The 22,415-nt window shown below is 38.1% G+C and overlaps 2 protein-coding genes and 3 long non-coding RNA genes across 7 annotated transcripts in view; 2 read left to right on the top strand and 3 right to left on the bottom strand.

The window, feature by feature from the left end:
* CAMK1D (calcium/calmodulin dependent protein kinase ID) overlaps positions 1–1,421 on the top strand; it is a 153,544-nt gene extending 152,123 nt beyond the window's left edge. Inside the window, exon 11 of the mRNA XM_087934396.1 lies at positions 1–1,421. Coding sequence (XP_087790522.1) covers positions 1–125 — 125 coding nt within the window. The 3' untranslated portion in view covers positions 126–1,421.
* Positions 565–22,415, bottom strand: part of LOC148125570 (uncharacterized) — a 25,804-nt gene continuing 3,953 nt past the window's right edge. The window contains exon 2 of the long non-coding RNA XR_015743801.1: positions 565–2,433. This is a non-coding gene — a long non-coding RNA (uncharacterized LOC148125570). The remainder of the gene's footprint in view (positions 2,434–22,415) is intronic.
* Positions 5,592–22,244, bottom strand: LOC148125571 (uncharacterized). Its single transcript, XR_015743803.1, has 2 exons — positions 22,073–22,244; positions 5,592–6,594 (listed from the first exon to the last, which is right to left on the bottom strand). It is a non-coding gene; the product is annotated as an uncharacterized LOC148125571 (long non-coding RNA).
* Positions 11,197–22,415, top strand: part of IRAK4 (interleukin 1 receptor associated kinase 4) — a 20,093-nt gene continuing 8,874 nt past the window's right edge. For all 3 annotated transcript variants that reach the window (XM_087934393.1, XM_087934394.1, XM_087934395.1), the window contains exons 1-5: positions 11,197–11,371; positions 16,548–16,717; positions 17,563–17,708; positions 19,231–19,380; positions 21,264–21,424. In XM_087934393.1, the coding sequence (XP_087790519.1) occupies positions 16,557–16,717; positions 17,563–17,708; positions 19,231–19,380; positions 21,264–21,424 (618 nt within the window). In that variant the 5' untranslated portion in view covers positions 11,197–11,371; positions 16,548–16,556. The remainder of the gene's footprint in view (positions 11,372–16,547; positions 16,718–17,562; positions 17,709–19,230; positions 19,381–21,263; positions 21,425–22,415) is intronic.
* Positions 17,707–19,283, bottom strand: LOC148125572 (uncharacterized). The gene is made up of 2 exons (XR_015743802.1): positions 18,822–19,283; positions 17,707–18,348 (listed from the first exon to the last, which is right to left on the bottom strand). It is a non-coding gene; the product is annotated as an uncharacterized LOC148125572 (long non-coding RNA).

Here is a 22,415-nt window from a genome sequence, read left to right on the forward strand (position 1 = left end):
GTATTTCCTCATCTACTCACTGTAGTTTAGCTTCTTCAGCTTCACCCAGTATTTCTTCTGGAGGAGAGAGGAGGCCCCGACAGACCACGATAACCACAACCACAATACACACAACGACCAAGTGATCCAGGTCATCTCGCAATCCCCACACCCAACAAGGAAGATGTCAGAGATGGGAGGAAGGACCCCATCTCAGTGCCCAAACAGGCAGGGAAGGGAACTTTCTCCCAGGTGATTTCATCCTGCATTGTAAACACATCGAAGCATTACAAGAATAGAAGGATTTAAACAACACACACACACAAAATAAATGGCCATATTTTATACTGTGATACTGAAAAGTTGCGTTCGTCGCAAACGGAAGTGACTTCAGGAGGATGGAGAGGAGAACACCACCTGGTTCTGGATCCAGGAATCCAAAATGTTCTGACTTATGTTGGACCTCAATGATTTAACTCAGCTCTCAGTGTTAACCTGCTTTGGTTTATCATTAACAAAATAGTTCAACTGGATTATTTAGACATTTTTTTTTCCATTGTATTTCTTGTATTTTCAGCTTTGTTGGGTTTTTTTTTTTTCCTCTTGGTTTTTTTCCCCCCCAGAATACAAAGAAGGTTGCATTAATCTTTCAAATCAGGAAGGCTTTTGCGGTGTGTTTTATATGTACATATATGTACCTATTTTTCTTAAACTCCCTAACTCTGGACTGCAGACTTGTCTGGGTCTTGCGATGACGTCGAAAACGAACTGTTTTTGCATCCTATTTTGTCAAGAATATGGGAACAGGCTCTTGTTTCCTTCCAGTCTCATGGAAGGGGAAGGTTTCATAGACTGAATTTAAGGATAAGTTTCTGTGTTAATCACAGAAGTAATGTTTTATTCTGTTTGTATTCGCACCAGACTCATCTTCACGGGCTCTAAAATGGGGCTTTCAAAATTACCTTGTGTGGGTTTTTTTCCCCCTTTTCAATTGAATTGAGGAGGGAGGAGGGAAAACCCTATAAAAACTTTATTATGGCCAAAGACCAGCATATTCCATATAGCATAAAAAGGGATATGGAAGTATAAAATGACTGTAGAAAAAGCAAAGAATGAAACCGTGTGGAGCTAGGGGAGTTCATAAACACATCAGAATAGACATATCAGGAAATCAATGTACTGTAAACGACTTCAGTGTGATTCTTTCTACTAAAATATGGAATCATTTGTTTTTAAATCGAGTTTCCTAAGCAAAGGAGCTGGACAACCTTCACCCAGACAAAATATCATTTTTGTCCCCATGAATATTGCAATTAGAAAAGGTTTTTTTTTTCAGTACTGACCCAGCAATTATTTGCAGTAAGCTGTGGAGTGATTCCTAAGTCTGTTTCTTCCAGAAATGTTGGGCAGTTGTGATATTAAAATCCACCTTTGCATTGAAATGTGACCTTCCTTCCCAGCAGGTGCAAAAGTACATCCAATTTTTCCATTGTGGTTTACTTAAGATGCAACTATACTGCTTTGCAAATCTGAAAACAAATTGCTGGTGTGCGGCCCTCAGAATAAAGGTGGATTTTACTAGAATCTTTCTGCACAGCTTCCTATCAAAGAATAGGACTGGGATTTAAAATGAGGAAAGAAAGGAAATCCTTTTTATGACATCTTGATTTAGCTAAAATGGGAACCACAAAGAAGGAGAAGAATTTGACGCCCAACCACCGGTTTGAATTCTCTCCAACCATTCCTTGAGCCAGGGAAAAAATAATAATAATTTTGTCAGATGTCAATGGAGATTCTCACTCATCCAGATCCTGGTGGTCCCAAAGGTGCTTTTTTTTCAAGAAGCAATTGGACTTTCTGTGTTTTTCCTTGAAGAGGTTTCACTTCTCATCCGAGAAGCTTCTTCAGTTCTTCCATCCTCCACCATTCACCCCGAACTGAAGAAGCTTCTTGGATGAGAAGTGAAACCTCTTCAAAGAAAAACACAGAAAGCCCAGCTGACTCTTGGGGAAAAAAAAAAAAGCACCTTTGGGACAATAATTTTGAGATGAAATTTTGATCTTCCCTGTCCCGTTTCTTGGAATTCTCTTCTTAATCTCACCCAGACCTAACATCCCCTCCACAGATTGACAGATTATCATTGCCCCGGTTCAAAACGCTGAGGAAAATACTACTTTAACAGCCCAGACTGTGTTACTGGAGTCCATAATACTTCAAAACCGCTGGCTCTGGTTTGAAACCAAAACAGATGTAAACATCTGTTGCTGTGCTGTGAATTTTAAGTCATGGATAAAGGAACCAGCAGAGTCCTGTCTTCTGAAAATATATGGCTAGGTGAGCTTCCAGGACATACATTTGAATATTTAGATTGGTCTATGTGGTCTATATTAATTCCAGTGCCATGCCCATGAAGAAACTTGGAAAATGTCCCCTTCTCTTGCAGATTTTTCCTGTCTGATTAAAAAAAGACTGGTTAATAAAATCATCTTTGTAATGCAAGAATATAAGCCAATAGCACAGAATAAAGCAACTGTCAAGCCAGTGAGAAAAGCTTAAGTCCTTCCCATTAAAATCAATAGAAATGCTTCATTTGGGCTGGATTTCATCGCTGATGGCCAGTATTGACTCCTAATAGTGTTTCTCTCTTCCTTATTCCCTTCTCTGTCTCATTTTTCCCTTTATCCCAAAGACTTTACAAGACTAGCACTGATGATGTTACCTAGTTGGGTCATGAAACATCTGCAAGAAAACAACCAAGCTCAGATAGCACCAAGGATCTCTCATTTCAACCATGTAGCAAAGGAGAATTGCTGTTTTGTTCCATTTTATTTCAACCTGGGGGGAAAAAAATTCACCGATGCCGCTATTTTTCATAAATCAAAGATTTTTTTCAATTAAGGCTAATTTTTTAAAATCTATTTTAATAATAAGTTTAAAAAGTACTCTTGCTAAATCTCAGGATCCCAGCACCTGATCTTCATGCCTGGTTTTGTTTTATCTTAGATTGCAGGTAATTTTAGAATCATTATGTCATTCATCTTTTTTTAAAAAAAAATGCAAAGTTTTGAAAAGGTTCTCTGGTTACAGAAGAGGGGAAAATAGATTCTATTTTTATCTTTTTAAAAAAATAATAAACCAATACAAGCCTACTATGGCAGTTCATTTATCTATAGAAACTTTTTTTAAAAAAAGAGAGATTATTATTATTTCTTTCTTGATGGGAAAACAATATAGTCCTGGCTTTGTCTGAAGTTTTCAAAAAACAATTTTCCACCCAAATTGAGGAATGGTGGGAAACAGATAAGTGAAGCTGAGCCTTGGTACAGAATTGGGAATTGTTGCTGGAAGAATTAACAACTTGGAGATGTTGGAAAAAAACTAAAATGCATGAAGCTGCACTGCATGTTTTAATGACTGAGCTTGCTTTCTCAATCTTTGCCTTTGTATGAAAACACCTTCCGAAACCGTAGGCTTTCTTGCCATCTCTTAAATTTGATTTTTTAAAAATTTTTGTAAAACGTATCTCATTCTATAAAACTTCTGAATCATGGCTTATCGTGCCAGTGGACAAGCTAACCAAGAAAGGATTAAGGAAGTCCTTTAATTTTCTTTTTTCTGGTTATAGACACTGTAGTTTCTCAGTAAGGAGAGGTGTTTTTAATCTGAGCATTGGTCCATTGTATCTAGGGCAAGAAAGAGACAGGAAAGTCCAATGAATTAGACAAAATAGTGAAAGGATATATGTGCCATTGTGATTCCTTGTGATCAGAATAACAATTACTTATTCTCCATCGTCAGTCCTGCAGCTCAGTAGGAATTGGGAAGGAAGAAGCAAAACAGTACAAACACAATGTCACAAAACCCACCCATTTCTTTGTGCCCGATGATGCTTTGCATAAATGGGTAGCATTGAAATGCTGTTTTGCTTCCTTGATAGGAAAATCAGAAAACATAAATGAAAAAAAGTTTGCAATTTCCTTCTTTCCCCTTATGGGACACAGAATTGGAAATGGTCTAAATTTTTGCCATGTTGTATACCAATAACAAGAATTATTGAGGAAAACCTCTTATCTATGCATTGCATCCATTTATGTTTCTGGGAAAGACAGAAAAAAGGAAAGTCCCAACCAATTTTACATAATCCTCTGTAACAGGATGTTTCCACAGGAATTTCTTGGCAAACATCAGTGGGAAGTTTGAAAGCTGGGAGGCATAGATAGAATATGCGCATAGTTTTAATTTTCCCATTAGAATAGAATAGAATAGAACAGAATAGAATAGAATAGAATAGAATAGAATAGAATAGAATAGAATAGAATAGAATAGCTTTATTGGCCAAGTGTGATTGGACACACAAGGAATTTGTCTTGGTGAAAATACTCTCAGTATACATAAAGAAAAGGTACATTCATTAAGAATCAAGATTCTACATTAATTATAGAAGCACTCTAGTCAAAGTAAAAAAAAATACTTTAAACAGAGGTGTTCTACAAATCTCTGGGGTCTTCACAACTCAAGTCACACTGAAATTAATGATGCTCAAAAGAGTGCAGAAAAGAGCAACAAAGATGATTAGGGGACTGGAGGCTAAAATATACAAAGAACAGTTGTATTAAACTATGACTAGTTTAATGCAAAGGAGCAGGTGTAACATGATAGCATGTTCCAATCTTTGAGGGGCTGCCCCAAAGAAGGGGGGATCCACTTATTTTCCAAAGCACCTGAGAGCAGGACAAGAAGCAATGGATGGAAACTCATCAAGGAGAGAAGCAACTTGGAATTAAGGAGAAATTTCCTGACAGTGAGAACAATGAGTGGAATGGCTTGCCTCCAAAAGTGGTGGTGCTTCAACACTAGAAGTTTTTAAGTAGAGATTGGATGACCATTTGCCTGAAATGGTATATAGGGTTTCCTGTCTGAGCAGGGGGTTGGACTAGAAGACCTCCAAGGTCCCTTCCAACTCTGTTATTCTGATTAGAACAAATATCTACAGGTTTCAACCACAGTCTGCTATAGAATGAAATACGTTTTAATGCACTTCTCCGGCAAACCTTATGTGTACTTACTTGAAAATAAGGGCCATTCATTTCCATGGAACTTGCCCTTCCATAAGTGGGTTTAGTTTTGCAGCCTTAACCTTTCTGGATGCTTTCTGGATAACCAGCAACCGAACAGGAAAATCAAAGGAGTTACGCTGTGGCATATATTGTTGATTAATTTGTGTGTTTTCATACCTATCGCTATGTACTTTCAAGGCTCATTCAATGGGTAAGACTTTGGATGTATATTTTCAAGCAGAGCTACCTATTGTTAGATGTGACCGGTTGCTTGTGAATGAAGCTGACAGAACACTTTTGCTCCTCAATGAAATTCAGCATTTTATGTACATTTTATATTCCTTTGGTGTGTGTGTTTTTTTTAAAGCTTGGTTTGACTCAGATCCAAATCTGGAACAGTTCTTTAAAAATGGCATTTATTGCAAAACATCTCATTCTTGCTTTTATTTTTACAACAATAACAACAACAACAAAAAAGCAAGCATGTTTTTAAAAATATTTTTTTAAAAGTCCATTTAAAAGGTGGGGGCGGGAAACCACTTGCAAATTTAATCCGGGAATGTTCGGTGTGCCTGTTATTATAAGTCTTGTAATCAATTCAGTTCCATAACACCATCATTGAGAAAAGAAATGTGTATTTACTCAGTGCATGTAACAAGGCAAAGCAAAATGTTTAACCCGCCTAAGGAGTTTGCGATGCTACAAATTTTTCATGGGGCTGTGTTGCAAATTATTCTCTGCCTTGACAATCATGTATACAGTACTTATCGAGATTTCTATCATAAAGATTATTTAAGGGATATAGAGAATAATTTTCCTCCAATAAATGAAATGAAACTGGCTTCTTCTGAGACACCTTATTGTCTACTCTGCACATGGGCCCAAGAAGGTGGGAGGTCAAGCATAAGGGCAGGGAAGACCAAACATATAACTGTTGGAATACAGTGTTCGTGCATTCAGTAGAGAGAGATGTTCTTCAACCAATAGATGGTAGTGTTTATAGGTTCCCGTTTGTGGCAGTTAAGCAGAAAAGCGTATGTGGACTGTGCACTGTTTGTTCTATAGCATGGCTGTCAAATGCCAAGGCCCATTTTAGCAAAGGGGGGGAAAGTCCCAATACATCATATGATGCTGTGACGATGTGAGTTTGACACCCCTGATCTATAGGGCTATATGCAGAATTTTTCACAGGTTACGGGCCCAGTCATAGCCGGCTACAGCAAATAAGATGCAGCAACAGAAAGAAGACTGCAACAGGATAAAAGAAAATGGCAACAAAGCTTTCATTTGCAAATCTAACACTAAGCAATCCTCCACAGGTGACCCTCTAGAGCTGGTGTAGGATGAGAAGAACAAATGGAAGCATTTTGTCTATGGAGATTCTCAGTCATCCAGGTCATGGTTGACCCAAAGGCTCTTGAAGGCAAAGAACTGAAGAAGCTAGTTGGATGAGAAGTGAAACCTCTTCAAAGAAAAACAAAGAAAATCCACTTGCCTCTTGAAAAAGCACTTTGGGGACAGGAGAGCCTATGAGTTCTTGAAAGAAAGACGACCTTATCTACTTTGAAAGAGAAGGTAGGGATCAAAATAATAATGGCAGCAACAATACATATTCAGACATACTAAAGAAGGAATAAACAGACAACGAAGGCAAAATAAAACATAAATGAGAAGATGAGAGGAACTGACTGATACAGCTCACCTCCAAACTTGTTTTTCATCCAGATCTCAGTTTGGGTACCACAATTTTGAAATCTGGGATCAGGCAGAGGAAATGTAGGAGCCCATTAACAAGGGTAAGGTTACCCCTTCTTAATTTTACTTCAAGCTTATAGATTATTCTCCATCCCCAGAAATGTTCCAAGTCAACTTATATGACATTTGTCTTCCATTTTCCCAAATGTGTTTCAAATGTTTGAAAACTGGGCTGTAAATGTGTGAATATCTGCATTTCAGTTTTACCCCTGGCTGATTCCTTACAACTTCCATGGAACACTCTTAAACTTTCTCTCCATGACCTTTTATTTTTTTTGTTAAGATCACTTTCCATCCCCTAAAAAAAACACCTTTAAGAGGCCAAATGTGTTAAAGTGACTTTAAGTGAAAGTAAGAAATGCAGAGCAGATGTATATTTTATTCTAAGTAATTACCATTTGGACAGAATAAATTGCTCACTTAATTCAGAGAAATCTCTCTCTAACATGACCCCATCATAAATATGAGTCATTTGAATTCAGTGTCTGAATTTTGATCCTTGGGGATGCTGCAATGGTCCTAAGTGTGAAAAATGGTCATAAATCAGTTTTTTTTACTGCCATCGTAACTTTGAACAGTCACTAAATGAACTTTGAGAACTACCTGCATCTAGATTTTTTTTCGAAGGTTGATGTGACAGCCTTAATTAAAGTCTAAGGAGAAAAAAATGTTCTCTTCTCCAGTTAGCTTTTAAAGTCTGTTTCCCAGTTAATAGTTGTAATCGCTTTTCTTCTTCTTCTTCTTCTTCTTCTTCTATTTTGGTAATGCTGAATGCAACACAGATAATAGTCAACGTACGACCTTAATTGAGCCCAACATTTTTGTTGTTAAGTGAAATGTTTCTTAAGAGAGATTTGCTCCATTTTATGACCTTTCTTGCCCTGGTTGTTAAGGGAATCACTGCAGTTGTTAGGTTAGTACTGTGTTTCCCCCCAAATAAGACCAGGTCTTATATTAATTATTGCTCCAAAAGACGCGTTGCAGCTTACTTTCTGGTTAGGTCCTATTTTTAGGGAAATATGGCACTAAATACATCCATCTGGCTTACAATCTTAACTGGGACTTATTTTGGGGGTAGATCTTATATTACAAGCATCCTGAAAAATCATGCTAGGGCTTATTTTCCGGTTGGGTCTTATTTGGGGGAAATACGGTACTAGGTGTGTCCGTCTGGCTGACAATCTTAACTGGGGCTTATTTTCAGGGTAGGGTTTATATTACGAGCATCCTGAAAAATCATGCTAGGGCTTATTTTCTGCTTGGGTCTTATTTTTGGGAAAACAGGGTAATACAGCTGTTAAGTGAATCTGGGTTCCCCATGGACTGCTCGTCAGAAGGTTACAAAAGGGCACCATGTGACCCCGGGACACTTCGACCATCATAAATGCAAATCAGTTGCCAAACATCTGAATTTTGATCACATGACTACAGGGAGGTGGCAATGGTTGTGTGAAAAATGGTTGTAAGTCATTTTTTCTGTGCCGTTGTAAATGAATTTCTGTAAGTTGAGGTCTACTTGTAGATTATTCTGCACCAATGTACCTGGGAAATAAGGTAATGGAATTGGTTCTGCAGTTTGGAAAAATGGGCCATCACGAAGCAGGTTTGACTTTCTGATGGAAGAAGAATTGGTGACCTTGAAAAGGAAAATACATCAGATATCCTATCAAAACCCGGGGAGTTCTGATTACACCAGCCATATTTTACTACTTCTGTCCCAGAAAACTTGCAATCTGAGCAAAAATGATATTACTCACATCCTTCTTTTTATAGTCGTGGCTGAATTTGATTCAAAGCTTTTGTGCCGGAGATGGATTTACTGCTAAATAATGGGTTTTGATTTTTAAAAGAATTCTACGGAGATTTTTTTTCTTCTGCAGAGAACACATTCGGAAAGTAAATGTCACACCGCAAAATTCCACCTAGAAATTATGATGAGTTGTGCTTTCTTGAACATGAATCTTGCCAATTAAATAATGACAAGCTTGCTACTGATTCTTGTGGATTAAATAATGACAAGCCATGACAAGTTAAGGCAGCAACAACAGGAAATATAATAAACTCAGTAAATATGTTTCATATGGACATCTTCTACCAGTTGTATGTCTTCCACTTCAAATACTTGTTCTAGTGGTGTTGTTTTCTTTATAGACTTCAGCTCACACACCTCTTTTCAGGAGAAATTATACTTCCATGGTGAGGGCACTGCAATATTGAGAGTATCCAGAATATAGAATAACAGAGCTGGAAGGGACCTTGGAGGTCATCTAGTCCAAGCCCCTACTCAACCATTTCAGACAAGTAGCTGTCCAGTCTTTTCTTAAAAGCCTCCAGTGATAGAGCATCTATGACTTTCTCAATGAAATTATTTAGTAGATGGTGTTTTCTTTTTATAAATTTACATTGCCACTTTCTATATAGTTTTTATCATACACAAAGTGTTAGCAAGAAATCTGATTCATGAACATTATAAAATTGTGGTTAGGGTTCCTTGGTTATTGGAATTCCATAGTTATCCTTTCTTTCTTTCCTTCCTTCCTTGATGGTAGCTTCATCACTGGAGGCTTTCAAGAAGAGATTGGAGTACCATTTGTCAGAAATGGTGTAGGGTCTCCTGCTTGGGTGGGGGATTGGACTACATGACCTACAAGATCCCTTCCAACTCTGTTAATCTAATCTTTGAGACTCATTATTCACCTGACATTTTCCTCTAATGTACAATTTTCCTTTATTATTTCTGGTTTTTTTTAAACCATAGACAATGTTTCTGCAGATTGCAACTAGCTATATGCAAAACGTTTCAAACTATTTGCAAAGCAAAACACACCAGAAAAGTGTTTCACAATCATTAAAGCAACCTTTTTGTATGGGACTCTGTGGGGGAAAAGGAGATTGGGGCACATGCACTCGGACTCGATAAGGTACACACACATCCCAGATGTACGTGAATTATTCAGAAGAGAAGCAGAGAGCCACAGCAGAGGGATACCCTAGCTTCCAAATGAATCTTGGCAGACTTGAAACTATAACAAAATGAAATTCAATGTAAAGAAAAGTGAAATCTTACACAGGCAAGAAAAACCAAACGTACAGGTACATATTAGCTTAAAGCTGGCTTAATAGGAATATTAAATGGGAGAGGGATCTTGGAGTCTTAGTGGACAATCAATTAAATATAAGCCAGCAAAATGTGGCAGCAGACAAAAAAAATCAATGCAATTTAGGAGCTCTAGTACCTCACATGATCTTGAGTCAGTCCCTCTGTTAATGCAATTTGCATTAACATTAAGATCACATGAGATACTAACACTGTTCTATGAAGCCTTAGTAAGGCCTCACCTGGAATACTGCACCACACTATAAAAAGATGTTGACTATAGAATGCAGAGTAGAGCATCAAAGATGATTAGGGGCCTGGAGGCTAAATATGAAAAACAGTTGCAAGAAGTAATCATGGCTGGTCTAGTGAAAAGAAGGCCCAGGGGAGACATGATAGTAGAGTTCCGATATTTGAGGGGCTGCCAGAGGAAGGAGTCAAGCTATTTTCCAAGGCACCTGAAAGCCAGACAAGAAACAATGGATGGAAATTGATATGATGATATGATAGCAGTGTTCCAATATTTGAGGGGCTGTCATGAAGAGTGGGACAGTCTATTTTCCAAAGCAACTGATCAAGGAGAGATTCAATTTAAAATAAGGAGAAATTTCCTGACAGTGAGAACAAATCAACCAACGGAACAGCTTGCCTTCATAACCTGTCGGTACTTCCTCACTGGAGGCTTTCAAGAAGCCGCTCGTCAGACATGGTATAGATCTTTTGCTTGAGCAGGAGGTTGGACTAGATAACCTACAAGACCCCTTCCAACTCTTATTCTCTATTCTATACTACAAGACATTAAAACAGCATACAATGAGGAATACACATCGAAAAGTATGCACTGGCGCCTGCAGCTGCAAGCGCACTCAGCGAACAATTGAGCGTATTTCCCCACTGTGTGTTTTAGTAATCCCAAGACCGATCCGTGCAATTGCACGCAATTCCACGGCCTCAGTTGATGCGTTCACGTAGATAAAAAGCAATGAAATTTCTTCCCGGGCGAGAACCGCATCGAGCAATTTTCCACCCGCCGCTGAACAGAGAAAATAAGGAGGAGTCAGGCAGAAAGGACCGTACCACAATCAAACCCTGCGGCAATCTAGACTATTGGAGCAGAGCGGCCGATTAAGTTGCAGGAGATAGAAAGCTCATTACAGGTTCACTTGTGGCCTATAACCGGGGTAGAAAAAGAGAAGAGCGTAGCGTCTCCTGCGTTTCACTTCATGGTACCAATCAATTACTTCCCCGACACCCGTCCCAATAGGCCGAGCCTGCGGAGAGAAAACGTGAACGTTTGCGCAGACTCTTGTTGTGAGAGCGAGTGCGCGAAATCCGGATGAAAGAGAAGAGAAAGCAAGGAAGTTCCCGTCTTGGGCAACCGGATGATGAGGCTGGGAGGGGGGTCTGTTTTTTCCTTGCTTCGGTGGATCGGAGCGTAAAATACGCAAAGTGAGACCTGCGGCGCTTCCTTAGGTTATAAGTAGTAAGTATTTATTTACTAGATTTCGATTCTATCTTTCATCCGGAGTTAAAGGCGGCGGATTTGGGACTCATTTTTTTTTTTTACAACAGCCATCCTATAGGGTTTTTGAGAGAGTCCCGCTGTATTGCGTCGCCTTCCAGGGCAAAACTTCCCTTCTCTGATAAAACAACAGAAGAGTGGAAAAAGGCTTTCCTTAGCAGTTCTGTGATTGGGCGGGCAGCCAGCTAAATTCTTACATTTGAACTGTTTATATTGAGGTTTTTTTAAAGTGATTTTCTGTACAGTTTGGCATAACGTGAAAAACAGCATAAAAATTAAATAATATTGAGAATGGGCATAAACCTTGCGAAGTGATCTCTTTTGTTTTTGCACTTTCTCTTCCCACCCTCCCTCCGCCCAGTGCCTACTTGTTGCATTAAGACTGGCTTTTTAAAACGTTTACTAAAGGCCCTCTTTAAAATAAGTTCTGCTTTGTCTCCCATACAAACATGCACAGGAAGTTGGTAGGTTTTTTTTGGGGGGGGGGGAATATTGTAGATTAGTAGGTTATATGCATTTCACTTTTTATGATAGCAGCTCTGCCCACTAAACAGTTTTGCTGTAATATATCCTGTTTTGTTTGCAAAGTAAATGCTATGGATGAATATAAATATGTAGTTGAGGTATGTATATTAAAGTAACAGGGTAATGAGATATTGCCTTGTGCAGGTAATTCTCAATTTACAGCAGTTCATTTAGTGACCCTTCAAAGTTACAATGGCACTAAAACAAGTGGCTTATGACCGTTTTTCACACTTATGACAGTTGCAGCATCCCCATGGTCACATGATCAACTGGTTGGCAACTGGTTCATATTTATAACAGTTGCAGTGTCCTGTGGTCACGTGACCAGCTTTTGTAAATTTCTGACAAGCAAAAGTCAATGGGGAAGCCAGATTCACTTAACCGTGTTGCTAACTTAACAATTGCAATGATTCACTTAACAACTGTGGCAAGAAAGGTTGTAAAATGGGGCAAAACTCACTTAACAAATATCTCGCTTAGCAACATAAATTTTGGGCTCAATTTAGGGAGAGCGGTAGAGCTTCCTGGCATTGCCAGTCACAGGGAACAGAGCTCTCTGTTCCTGTGTTGGCTTCTCTGTGAGCTCCGAAAGGAGCCAAAGCTGCCTTGTAGGGGAGGCAAAGCTAAGGAGGGACATTCTGAGAGATTGCAACTCTCCTCCTGAACCCTGGGCCTTTTTCTCTCTATGCCACGAGGAGAAGAGGCAGTCTAAGATGACTGCCCAGAAGCTGGGCAGCAGATGACCATCTAAGGACTTTGGTGAACAGTGTGTGAACTGGATGAGAAGAATTTTTACTATTCAAATTTCAACCCCAAAGAAATTCAGGGGAACTATCTACTTAGAACTATTTGTTAAATAGCCAACAAACACTTTGGAAAGGGATTAAGTGATTAAGCTGGAAGGAGGAGATTTAAAGAGAGAGGAAACAATTTATTCTTTAAAAATACAGAAAATTGAACTCTTAAAGTGAGAAGATGTGGTATTAAGGAGGCATTTTAAAATGCTGGAACTATGGATTAAAAAAATCAATACTGCTTTTTCACTTGAATTATAATCTGAAATAATGAACAATAATTAAAATCAGATGTCCCAGTAACAACATTGTGAAGTAGAGAACGCCATTTGCTGACAAGAGGAAAAATATACAAGCCGGGAAATAACCATTTGAAGAACTGTGAAAACACTTATTGGATTACATTCATCTACCCTGAGATCACTGGAGAATTGAATATTAAAATAAGATTTTCAATTAAAAGACCCCTGAATGCTATGTTATATAATTGAATCCATAAAATTTGAGATTTAGGTAATCCTCTGATCTTTTTAAATGGATTTGACTGATTATTTGTGAGATATAAAGAATTGTGGTTTATATAAGTTCAGCCTTGAATAAATGGTTCCTTGACTTTTGGCTAAAAGTGGGATCTACTAAAATAAAATACACAACACAAGGCGGAAATGAGTGGAATTTTTAACAAGATGAAGCTGATGTTCCAAAGCATTAAGGATTTTATACAGAAACAACACAAGGCGATGGTGAAAGTATTTGATGGCATAGACCCGTGATGGCGAACCTATGGCATACGTGCCACAGGTGGCATGCAGAGCCATTTGTGCGGGCACGCGAGCCCCAGCCAAACTTACCTGCACTATGCATGCACATGCCTCCCACCTCATTTTCAGCCCGACTGAGGCCTTTTTCGCCCTCCCAGAGGCTCAAAGGAAGCCTCTGCGGGCCTGTTTAGGCACTTCCGGTATTTCCAGAAGTTGTTGAAGTAATTCCTCTTTAGGAGAATGAGCGCATACAGGGAGACGTAGTGAGAGTGGTGAAGAATAACACACAACTAGCACATAGATACACTGTATAGTAAAATGTAGGTTTTTACTTCTAATAAATGTTTAAGTAAAGTCCAACAAAACAGTCCAATCATTCACAGTTAAAGCAGTCAGTTTTCAGTCCAGGGATAATCCAATAACAAAGTCCAGTATCAAAAACAGTTCAGTAACAGACTTACATCAAATCCAAGAATAATAGTTAATAGGAACCGCAACGCTCTCCAGAACAACAGAACAGGAACTAAACAACCCAGATTTCTGGCTCCATCTTATGGTCATTTGAGGAACCACACCCAATTACAGTTTTAGCATTCTCTTAAAGACACAATATTAAAATGTCTATCCTGGTTTATATATTGTCCAACCCAACTATTAGGTGACTTACATTCCTAACAGAAGTGCCGAAACCAGAAGTGCTGAAACAGGCCTGTTTTTCAGCCTCCTGAGGCTGCAGAGGCTTCCCTCTGGGAGGGCAAAAAAGGCCTCAAATAAGCCGAAAATCAGCTGGGAGGCACACACATGCGTGGGAGGGGGGGGCAGGGTACATTGCATTGTGGGTGCTGGTGCGCTTTCGGCACACCACAACAAAAAAGTTCGCCATCACTGGCATAGAACAAAACTGGAAAATATTATACAAGCAAAGACCAGGATGTTCAGGAAAGGAAGGAACTAGCGGAAGGAATGGAGGAAAGAACAACTGAGAAACCAGCGAAAAGAAGATGACAAGGAAAAGATTTCATCACAACTAATAATGATTAAGGGATTTAAACAGGAGGAAAATAATTTAAAAGATTTAAAAAGAGAATGGGAGAAACAGGAAGATACTTTGGGAAAGGAGATAGGGGTTAGAACAGGTAACTTTAAATTAGACAGTGGAAAAGGGTAGGGAGGGAAGAAAAAGTTGGATTGAATTGTCAGGATTCAGTTATAGATAGAGTTAAAGATCCAAGAGAAAAATATGGGAGGCAAATTAAAAAAGGATAAGACTTCAAATAATGCTGAGGCCAAGAGAGGATGGATAGAAAAAAGAAAGGGGGAAAAAAGATTCTTTAAGAACATACTTAAGCAAAAACGTGTATTAACATTAGAATTCTACAGAATTATATAGACTATTTTGTAAGTACTGTGATAGGCACAAGGATAATATTTTAATACAAATAGATATGAAGAGTGAAATATGGGAATTATGAATAAGAACCAAGCATTAATTGAAAAATTAGAGAATGAATGATGGCGTTAACATACTGAAATAATATGATTAGCAGTGAAATAATAAAATTAATAGTATAAATATTAATAATAAAATTAAACAATGAGTAATTAGATAATGAAAGAATATATTTTAATATAAGCATGTGTACTAATAGTGAAATTACAGGGATTGGAATAGAAGGAATATGAATAGGTCTACCCTATATGTTTAAATGATATTGTAATTGGTATAAGAATTGTATATTGAAAAACTGAACAATGAAAGAATGAAGGATGAAATTTTAATATATACAAATGTGAAGAGTTAAATAAGGGAAATATGAATAATAAAGCAGGTGAAAGATGGAAAACAGGAAAGAAACGTCTTTGAATACTATGGTGACATGAATAAAAGTTGAAATAGAAATAAGAGTGGAACAATAATATACATATTTTAATATAACAAAAGATCTGTAATAAAAAGAGGGAGGTTTAGAAATTGAATAGCGGTAATATTACAATAGATATGTTTAAACAATATGAAACAATGAACATGAAATGTAATAACTATGAGTAATAATAATATGCTTATTTGTACTAAAATGTATGATACTCAGGTATCACACTGTTCACGCATTGATATGTATAAGCAATATAAAATAAACTTGACAAAAAATAAATAAATTTTGGGCTCAATTTTCTCATAAGTCGAAGAATAGCTGTCAGCTGTGCCTCCATTCAAAATCCAAGAAAACCTTAGACTCCATTAAAATAGAGAAAATTACTTTTACTGAATTTGAAGTGATAGCAACAAAAGGAAAGCAAGTTCTGAGGCAAATAGGTGCGGAAATTACATATTGAAAGTTATCCCAAGTTCCCTCCCCCAGTAGTTCAAACTGGACATCCAATCTGAGGTGTGTATAATGTCATGTGGGGTACATCTTCAGATGGTGTCTCACACATCTGATATGCCAAGACGGTTGGCCTTGGCCCAGAAAAGATAAGTGTATGCAGTTGCGCAATATGCAGGAAAGCATCCCATCCTTTTCAGTTCACACAACTTCGCCCTCCAGCACCCTTCCCCGCCTCAAAACCAAATTACCCTCCATCCATTTCCATGGTAGCTGGCAAGAGTCAAGCAGAAAAAGATGTCAGGAAAATTTCTTGGAGGCTGACACTACCTATATTGGTTATCCTTTCACATTTATTTGACAGGAGACTATGTGTGATGGATGATTGGTTTTTTTTTTTTAAAAGAATCTGCTAAAATAGTTCAAAACTTGTGGGGACATAGTAATCAAATACTGCATTATAATTAGTACTATGGCAAAACTTGTAAAAATAAAATACAAATGAAACATGCATTACAGCAGGGGTTCTCAAACTTGGCAACTTTTAAGACTTGTGGACTTCAACTCCCAGAATTCTTCAGCCAGCTATGTTGGCTGGAGAATTCTGGGAGTTGAAGTCCACAAGTCTTAAAGTTGCCAAGTTTGGAAAGCTCTGCATTACAGCCTTGGGGTTAGTGTATAGTCTTGGATTATAAAAAAAGTGCTTAAAAGCAACTTCATTTGCATTTGTCAGGGATCAAAAATGACTAATTCCATAACACCTTCTACCTACGTACGTTCCCTTGGCTATGGACTGATGAGACAGCTGGCAGATTTCATTGATCCACAAGAAGGATGGAAGAAGTTAGCTGCTGATATAACAGATTCATCTGGTGTTAAACGATACAACCAAATGCAAATAAGGTAAGGTATGGAAACCAAAGGGGAAGCATTGTTACAGATTTATTTATATTTTTAATAAATTTATATGCCTAACTCCTTGATTAATAGCTAGAGTTAGCTTGCAACTTGCTAAATAATTTGGTCATTGAAAATGAAGGCAATAGAAATAGTGGATGCTCAAGCATGCTGCTTCACTATGAGTGATTGGTAATTGGAGTAAGGGACCAAAACAATTGTCAGAACCGCTGCTGTTGGGACATCACTAAGGACCTCCCAACAGCAGCTGTTCTGATGATTTTTCTGTTCTGATCTGACAAGTAAAAATCAGCCTTTGAGATGGACCATGTCTGAGTTTTCTCCTGCTCGTATATCTAGCCTAGAGATGTGAGAAGCTGTATTGGATCATTGTTATTATATTGCCTATAGGTTTTCATTGAAAGGTAGACTGTCCAAAATAAGACTTAGGTGTCTACTGTCTTACAGGGATGGCAACTTTATTTTAAGAATGGCACCTTGATGCTGAACCTTTCTTGTAATATCTGATTTTTGCTATATTAGTTACATACATCACTCTGTGAAAACAATCTTGGAAATTAACTTGCTCTCCAGTTCAATTCATTTTATTTTGTTTTATACCATTCGTTTCTGTGCTAGGTATAGTCCTGTTTTCTCATTGTTACTGGGATTAATTATTATATAATTTAAGACAGTAAGTTCATTTATCCTAGTACTTTATATCTGACAGAATGTTTAATATTTAGCTGTTCAGGCTTGGATTAAAAAGTAGCAAAAGTGCAACTAAAATGGTCATGTCATATTTTTAATAAATAATAGCTAATCCTTTAACATATGTATATTTCTTAAAGGCGATTTGAAGCATTAAAACAAGTAGGGAAAAGTCCTACATGTGAATTACTTTATGACTGGGGAACATTCAATTGTACAGTTAGTGATTTGGTGGACCTCCTCATCAGAAATCAGTTCTTGGCACCAGCAAGTCTTTTGATTCCAGGTAATTTTGATCTACACTTTATTTTTGGCATAGTTAAGAAATTAATACCAAGCATTTTGTTTTCTTGAAAATGTTGATTTCATACAATTAAACTATAATGGAAAACATGTTTTGTTTTGGCTTATTGCTAATATGAAACCTAGCCATGGTTAAACCTGTAGTGAACCAAACATTATTAGCAATCCTTGCCTGAAACTTCTGTAGAGAGTACACCTAAATCACTATCCGCTTACAAGATGACCTACAATATGATTTGACAGTGGAAAAGACAGTACAGATAAACTCTGATTAGCCTTCTTTGGTGAAGCACAAATTCTCACAGATTTTATCAATTACGCGTATTTGTAGTCAAAGAAATTATTGGCTAGCATTATTGAATAAGTACCACAAAGTGGCTCCTTTATACTGAGATTTACTGAGTTGAAATCTTCATTTATTTTTGTTGGAAATAATTTTAGGGGATAAAATTAAAATTTACATTAAAAAAAAAAACTTTATTACATTTATTGATAGGTTGTGCTGCTGAATTAATAGATTATTTTAAAATGAAGTGGATAGTATTTTCAGGACTTTAATTTTTTCATCTGGATTTGAAGAAACTCATGTAGAACTAAATATCAATAAGTTAGGAAAAGAAAATCTATAACTCTGTGGTGCGCCCCGTGGCCATATACGGCGCAGAGTGCTGGCCGACGACCAAAGAAGTCGAAAGCAGACTCCAGATAATGGAGATGCGAATGCTCCGATGGTCGGTAGGCCTCACCCTACTCGATCGCGTCAGGAACGAAGAAGTGCGTAGACAGTTCAACGTCGTGCCCATCCCCACGGTCATGAGGCAGTCCCGGCTACGATGGTTCGGCCACGTGAGCCGCGCCAAGGAAGAATCCATCATCAAATCTGTAATGAAGGTGACTGTCGGAGGAGCGAGACCGCGTGGTAGACCTAAACAACGCTGGATGGACACGATCAAGGCCGATCTAGAGATCGCGAAGGCAGACCCGACACACGTGGCAGACAGAGAGGTGTGGAAGCAGTACTCAAGGACATTAGCGGACCTCGCCCGAGCGCGAGACAAACGCTGAAGAAAAAGAAGAAGAAGAAGGAAAAGAAAACAGCTTTTTATGTATGTGAAAGGGCTAGTATTTTTTTTTGTTTTATATATTAAAAATCCCTTTTATTCAGTGGGGTAGAAATGATGACAAAATTTTCAAGTTTACAGTTGAGGAATCTTTCAGATTATGTGAGACACATATTATGAAAAACTGTGGTTATAAACTGTGGTGAAGGCCATCATTCACAATTTAACCAGCCCCAAGTTTTCATACCATTCTAGTAGACTCATAGCTTTTTGTTAGTCCCGTAGTATGCTTAAGAGACTAAATTGTTACTCAAGCATAATTCATTCCTTACACCTTTTTAAGTGATCTAGGATGCATTTCCTACGAGACATCTATATAATTTTATTTAATGACAGATTCTGTAACCATGACAAAAAACATGACCCTTTCTCTATCCTTACCAGAAACTGTACTCCTACATACAAAAGGATCTTTTGTAGAAGGCAAGAAAATACTATCTGAATTGCCACCCTTGGATCCAAATGAAGGTCACCTAACATCAAACAATTGTGATCTGAGTTCCGATAACAACAGCAGTCACCTTAATGATACAGGTAGACAGTTATCCTTTCCAAACTTTAACTCATCTGTTACTCCACCCTTGCTAGCCCGTTCCAGTGTAAGGGTTGGTTCCAGATGACGACAAGCTGGTAGATATATTATAAACTTACAGCTCTTGATAACATGAAACAAGGCTGTTTCTTTCTGTGCCTTTACACTGTAATATTGTCAGTCAGCAGTCAGGACACCTGGCTATAAAGATAGATCTGCTCAGTTGCCTGTGGTCTGTGTAGTAAATAATCTTGTCTCTAAAAATGCTTTTGACCAGAAGGCTGGCTAGTACAAGAACCTGTTGTGAAGAATCCGATGTCCACATAAGAATTGAGGAAAGGAAAAACCCTTTTATTTCTGTTCAGAAGTAGAAGAGGATGCCTCTGGAGTTTACATTCAAGTAGCGCCCCAGTAATCAGGCACAGTTATTATTATATAATGTGCTACAGGAAACAAAAATAAGAGAATTGCTTATGGGTTACAAAGTTACATGACAGTCATACTTATATACAAAGCAAAACTATCCCACAATACTCCATTAATTATTTAATTCTGTGTCATTATCATACAAGCTGACTACCTCTGGGTATGATTTTTTTTTTTACTATGCTATGATAAATTACATCTCCGGGCCCTTGTCTAAACACGACTGCCCACTGTTAAGCTAAATACCAGGTACCCTTTAAATAATCCAGTAACAGGTTTGCTTGCAAGTGTCAAAGGCACAACTTGTTAGACTACATAGGAGACATTTGTAGTATACTTTATAGGAGACATTTGGACTTACGGACTGTTTGTGGACACCCCTCTTCCCAGCTCTTGCTGCCAGATGTTATGAAATATTACTTCTAGCAGTCAACGGCACAAATGAAATAATGGTTCTGGCTAAAGTTAATTTAAAAGTTTACAAAAGCCTCTAATTATCTAGTAGTAACCTAATAAACTACCAAATCTTTAAGCTGAAAAGATATCATACCTAAAAAGAAAAGAAATTTCCAATAATCCTACAATATCAGCCTTGGTTGCTTGCAAAATGTCAAGAAATCTGTTGTTTAGACCATAAACCTTGAAGTCCAACGGATACCAGCCTTGAAAGCCTACATCCGTATATTAAACTAATTGTGTTTGCTGAACCTCATTCAGGTATTTGATTCCAGCCACTGTCTACAAACTTTAATTTGATCCACTTTGTTGTACGGTGATCACTGCCTGGTTGAATTATGGTAACGATTTTGTTCTTCCTCATTTTCCTTTGGAGATGAGGTCACTATAATAGTTTTGGAAAGCCTCTGAACCCTATTAATAATGTTTATTATACTTAGATTGCTATATGCCAGTGATGGCAAATCTTTTTGGCATCCTGCATGCTGGAAACCAGAAGAACAGCTCCCTGGCACGCTGCACAGGAACACCGGAAAATGGAAGTTCAGCTTCCTGGCAGGCACATGCACGCCAGCCACCTGGTCTTCCGGTTTCTAACATGCATGTGTGTGTGAAAACCAGCTGGCCAGCGCACACATACATGCCAGGGAGCTGCTCTCCTGGTTTCTGGTGCTCCCATGCACGCATGAGTGCTGGGGAGCTTTTTTCCAGTTTCTGGCGCTCCTGCACATGCAAAGACCAGCTGGCTGGCATGCGTGCGTTGCAACCCAAAAGAGCAACAGGTGACAGCTGGAGTGCCTGGAGAGATGGCTCTGCATACCACTTTGGGCACACATGCCATAGGTTCACTACCACTGCTATATGCCATGGCATAGCACTGGGACAACATGTGATTTACAATATGTAAATAAATGTAGAGTTTGTATTGTAAGATTTCCATGCTTAAAATGGTTTTGTGATTTGCACTCAACCTTGTTCTTCCTGCCTCCTCGCTTCTGCCCAGGATTGAAAAGGTTCTTGTTTTATGAGCTGAAAAGTATCACAAATAACTTTGATGACAGAACTGTGTCAGCTGGTGGCAACAAGATTGGCGAAGGAGGCTTTGGAGTGGTTTACAAAGGATGCATCAACGGCCAAACAGTGGCAGTTAAAAAACTTTCAGCTGTAGGTTTTCAATTATTTTGCTAATAGTATTCTTTGATTTATCCTATGTTCCCTATTTAATTTAAATAATTATGTAATAAAAGGAGACCAGAAAATCATGCAGTAATAACAATTCTATGCTACCTTTCCACTACATTTATAGTATCTAATAGAAAAATTAGAACAAGAGCAAAACTCTTTAACAAGTCAGGCAGGAAAATTATTTCGAATAATTATACTTCAGAAATGTTTGAGTTACTAACAGATTTTAATAATCCTGTGTAGAAAACCTTACTTATGGCAAAATCCTTCAATTTACTGTTCTACAAACATTTTAGGCATGACAAAATAAGGCTGGTACAAGTAGAAATTCAGGTATTTACTGGTTCTGAGAACATAATGATTTGTTTTGTTCACAACATGTTGAAATATAACAGTGGATATTTAAATCAGCCACAATCATAAAGCTGATGGACTGATATAACATGCTGAATCATAAAGCATTTTTAGAAGTCCCTCATTAGCTAGAGCGTTTCCCTTTGATTTGATTTCCTATTGTAGGAAGTTACCACCCACCCATCCTAGGAAAATGAAATGTTTTGGGACATACTAAAAAGGCAGAATATTTCCCCTAAAAAGAAAAGTAGAAACTCAGAAGCAGAAACTCACTTCAGAAGCAGAAGCTCACCTCCACCTTTGTTAATGGGCGGGCCGGAGACAGAGTATTCTACATAACAAAGCCCTCTACTCATCTCACCACATGGCCTGGGAAGATTGCATCAGCCACCACTCAAGTGAAGCCATGTGATCCAGACAAAGTCTACAAAGTTAGCTAAGAGCCCTGTCCCTGGGAGTCTGACAGCCAATGGGATATATTTCTTACACAGGAACAGGAAACACTAAGGTGGGGCCCAACAGAGGGTATAAAACTAAGGGATTCTCAACATCTCTTCCCTTTTCACTGAGGAGCTCCAAGGCATGAAGTCCTGTCCACCATTAAACCACCTTTCCA

Source organism: Pseudonaja textilis, chromosome 5 (assembly GCF_049901715.1).
Source record: "Pseudonaja textilis isolate UNSWEBS1 chromosome 5, rPseTex1.2, whole genome shotgun sequence".
NCBI classification, from domain to species: Eukaryota; Metazoa; Chordata; class Lepidosauria; order Squamata; family Elapidae; genus Pseudonaja; species Pseudonaja textilis.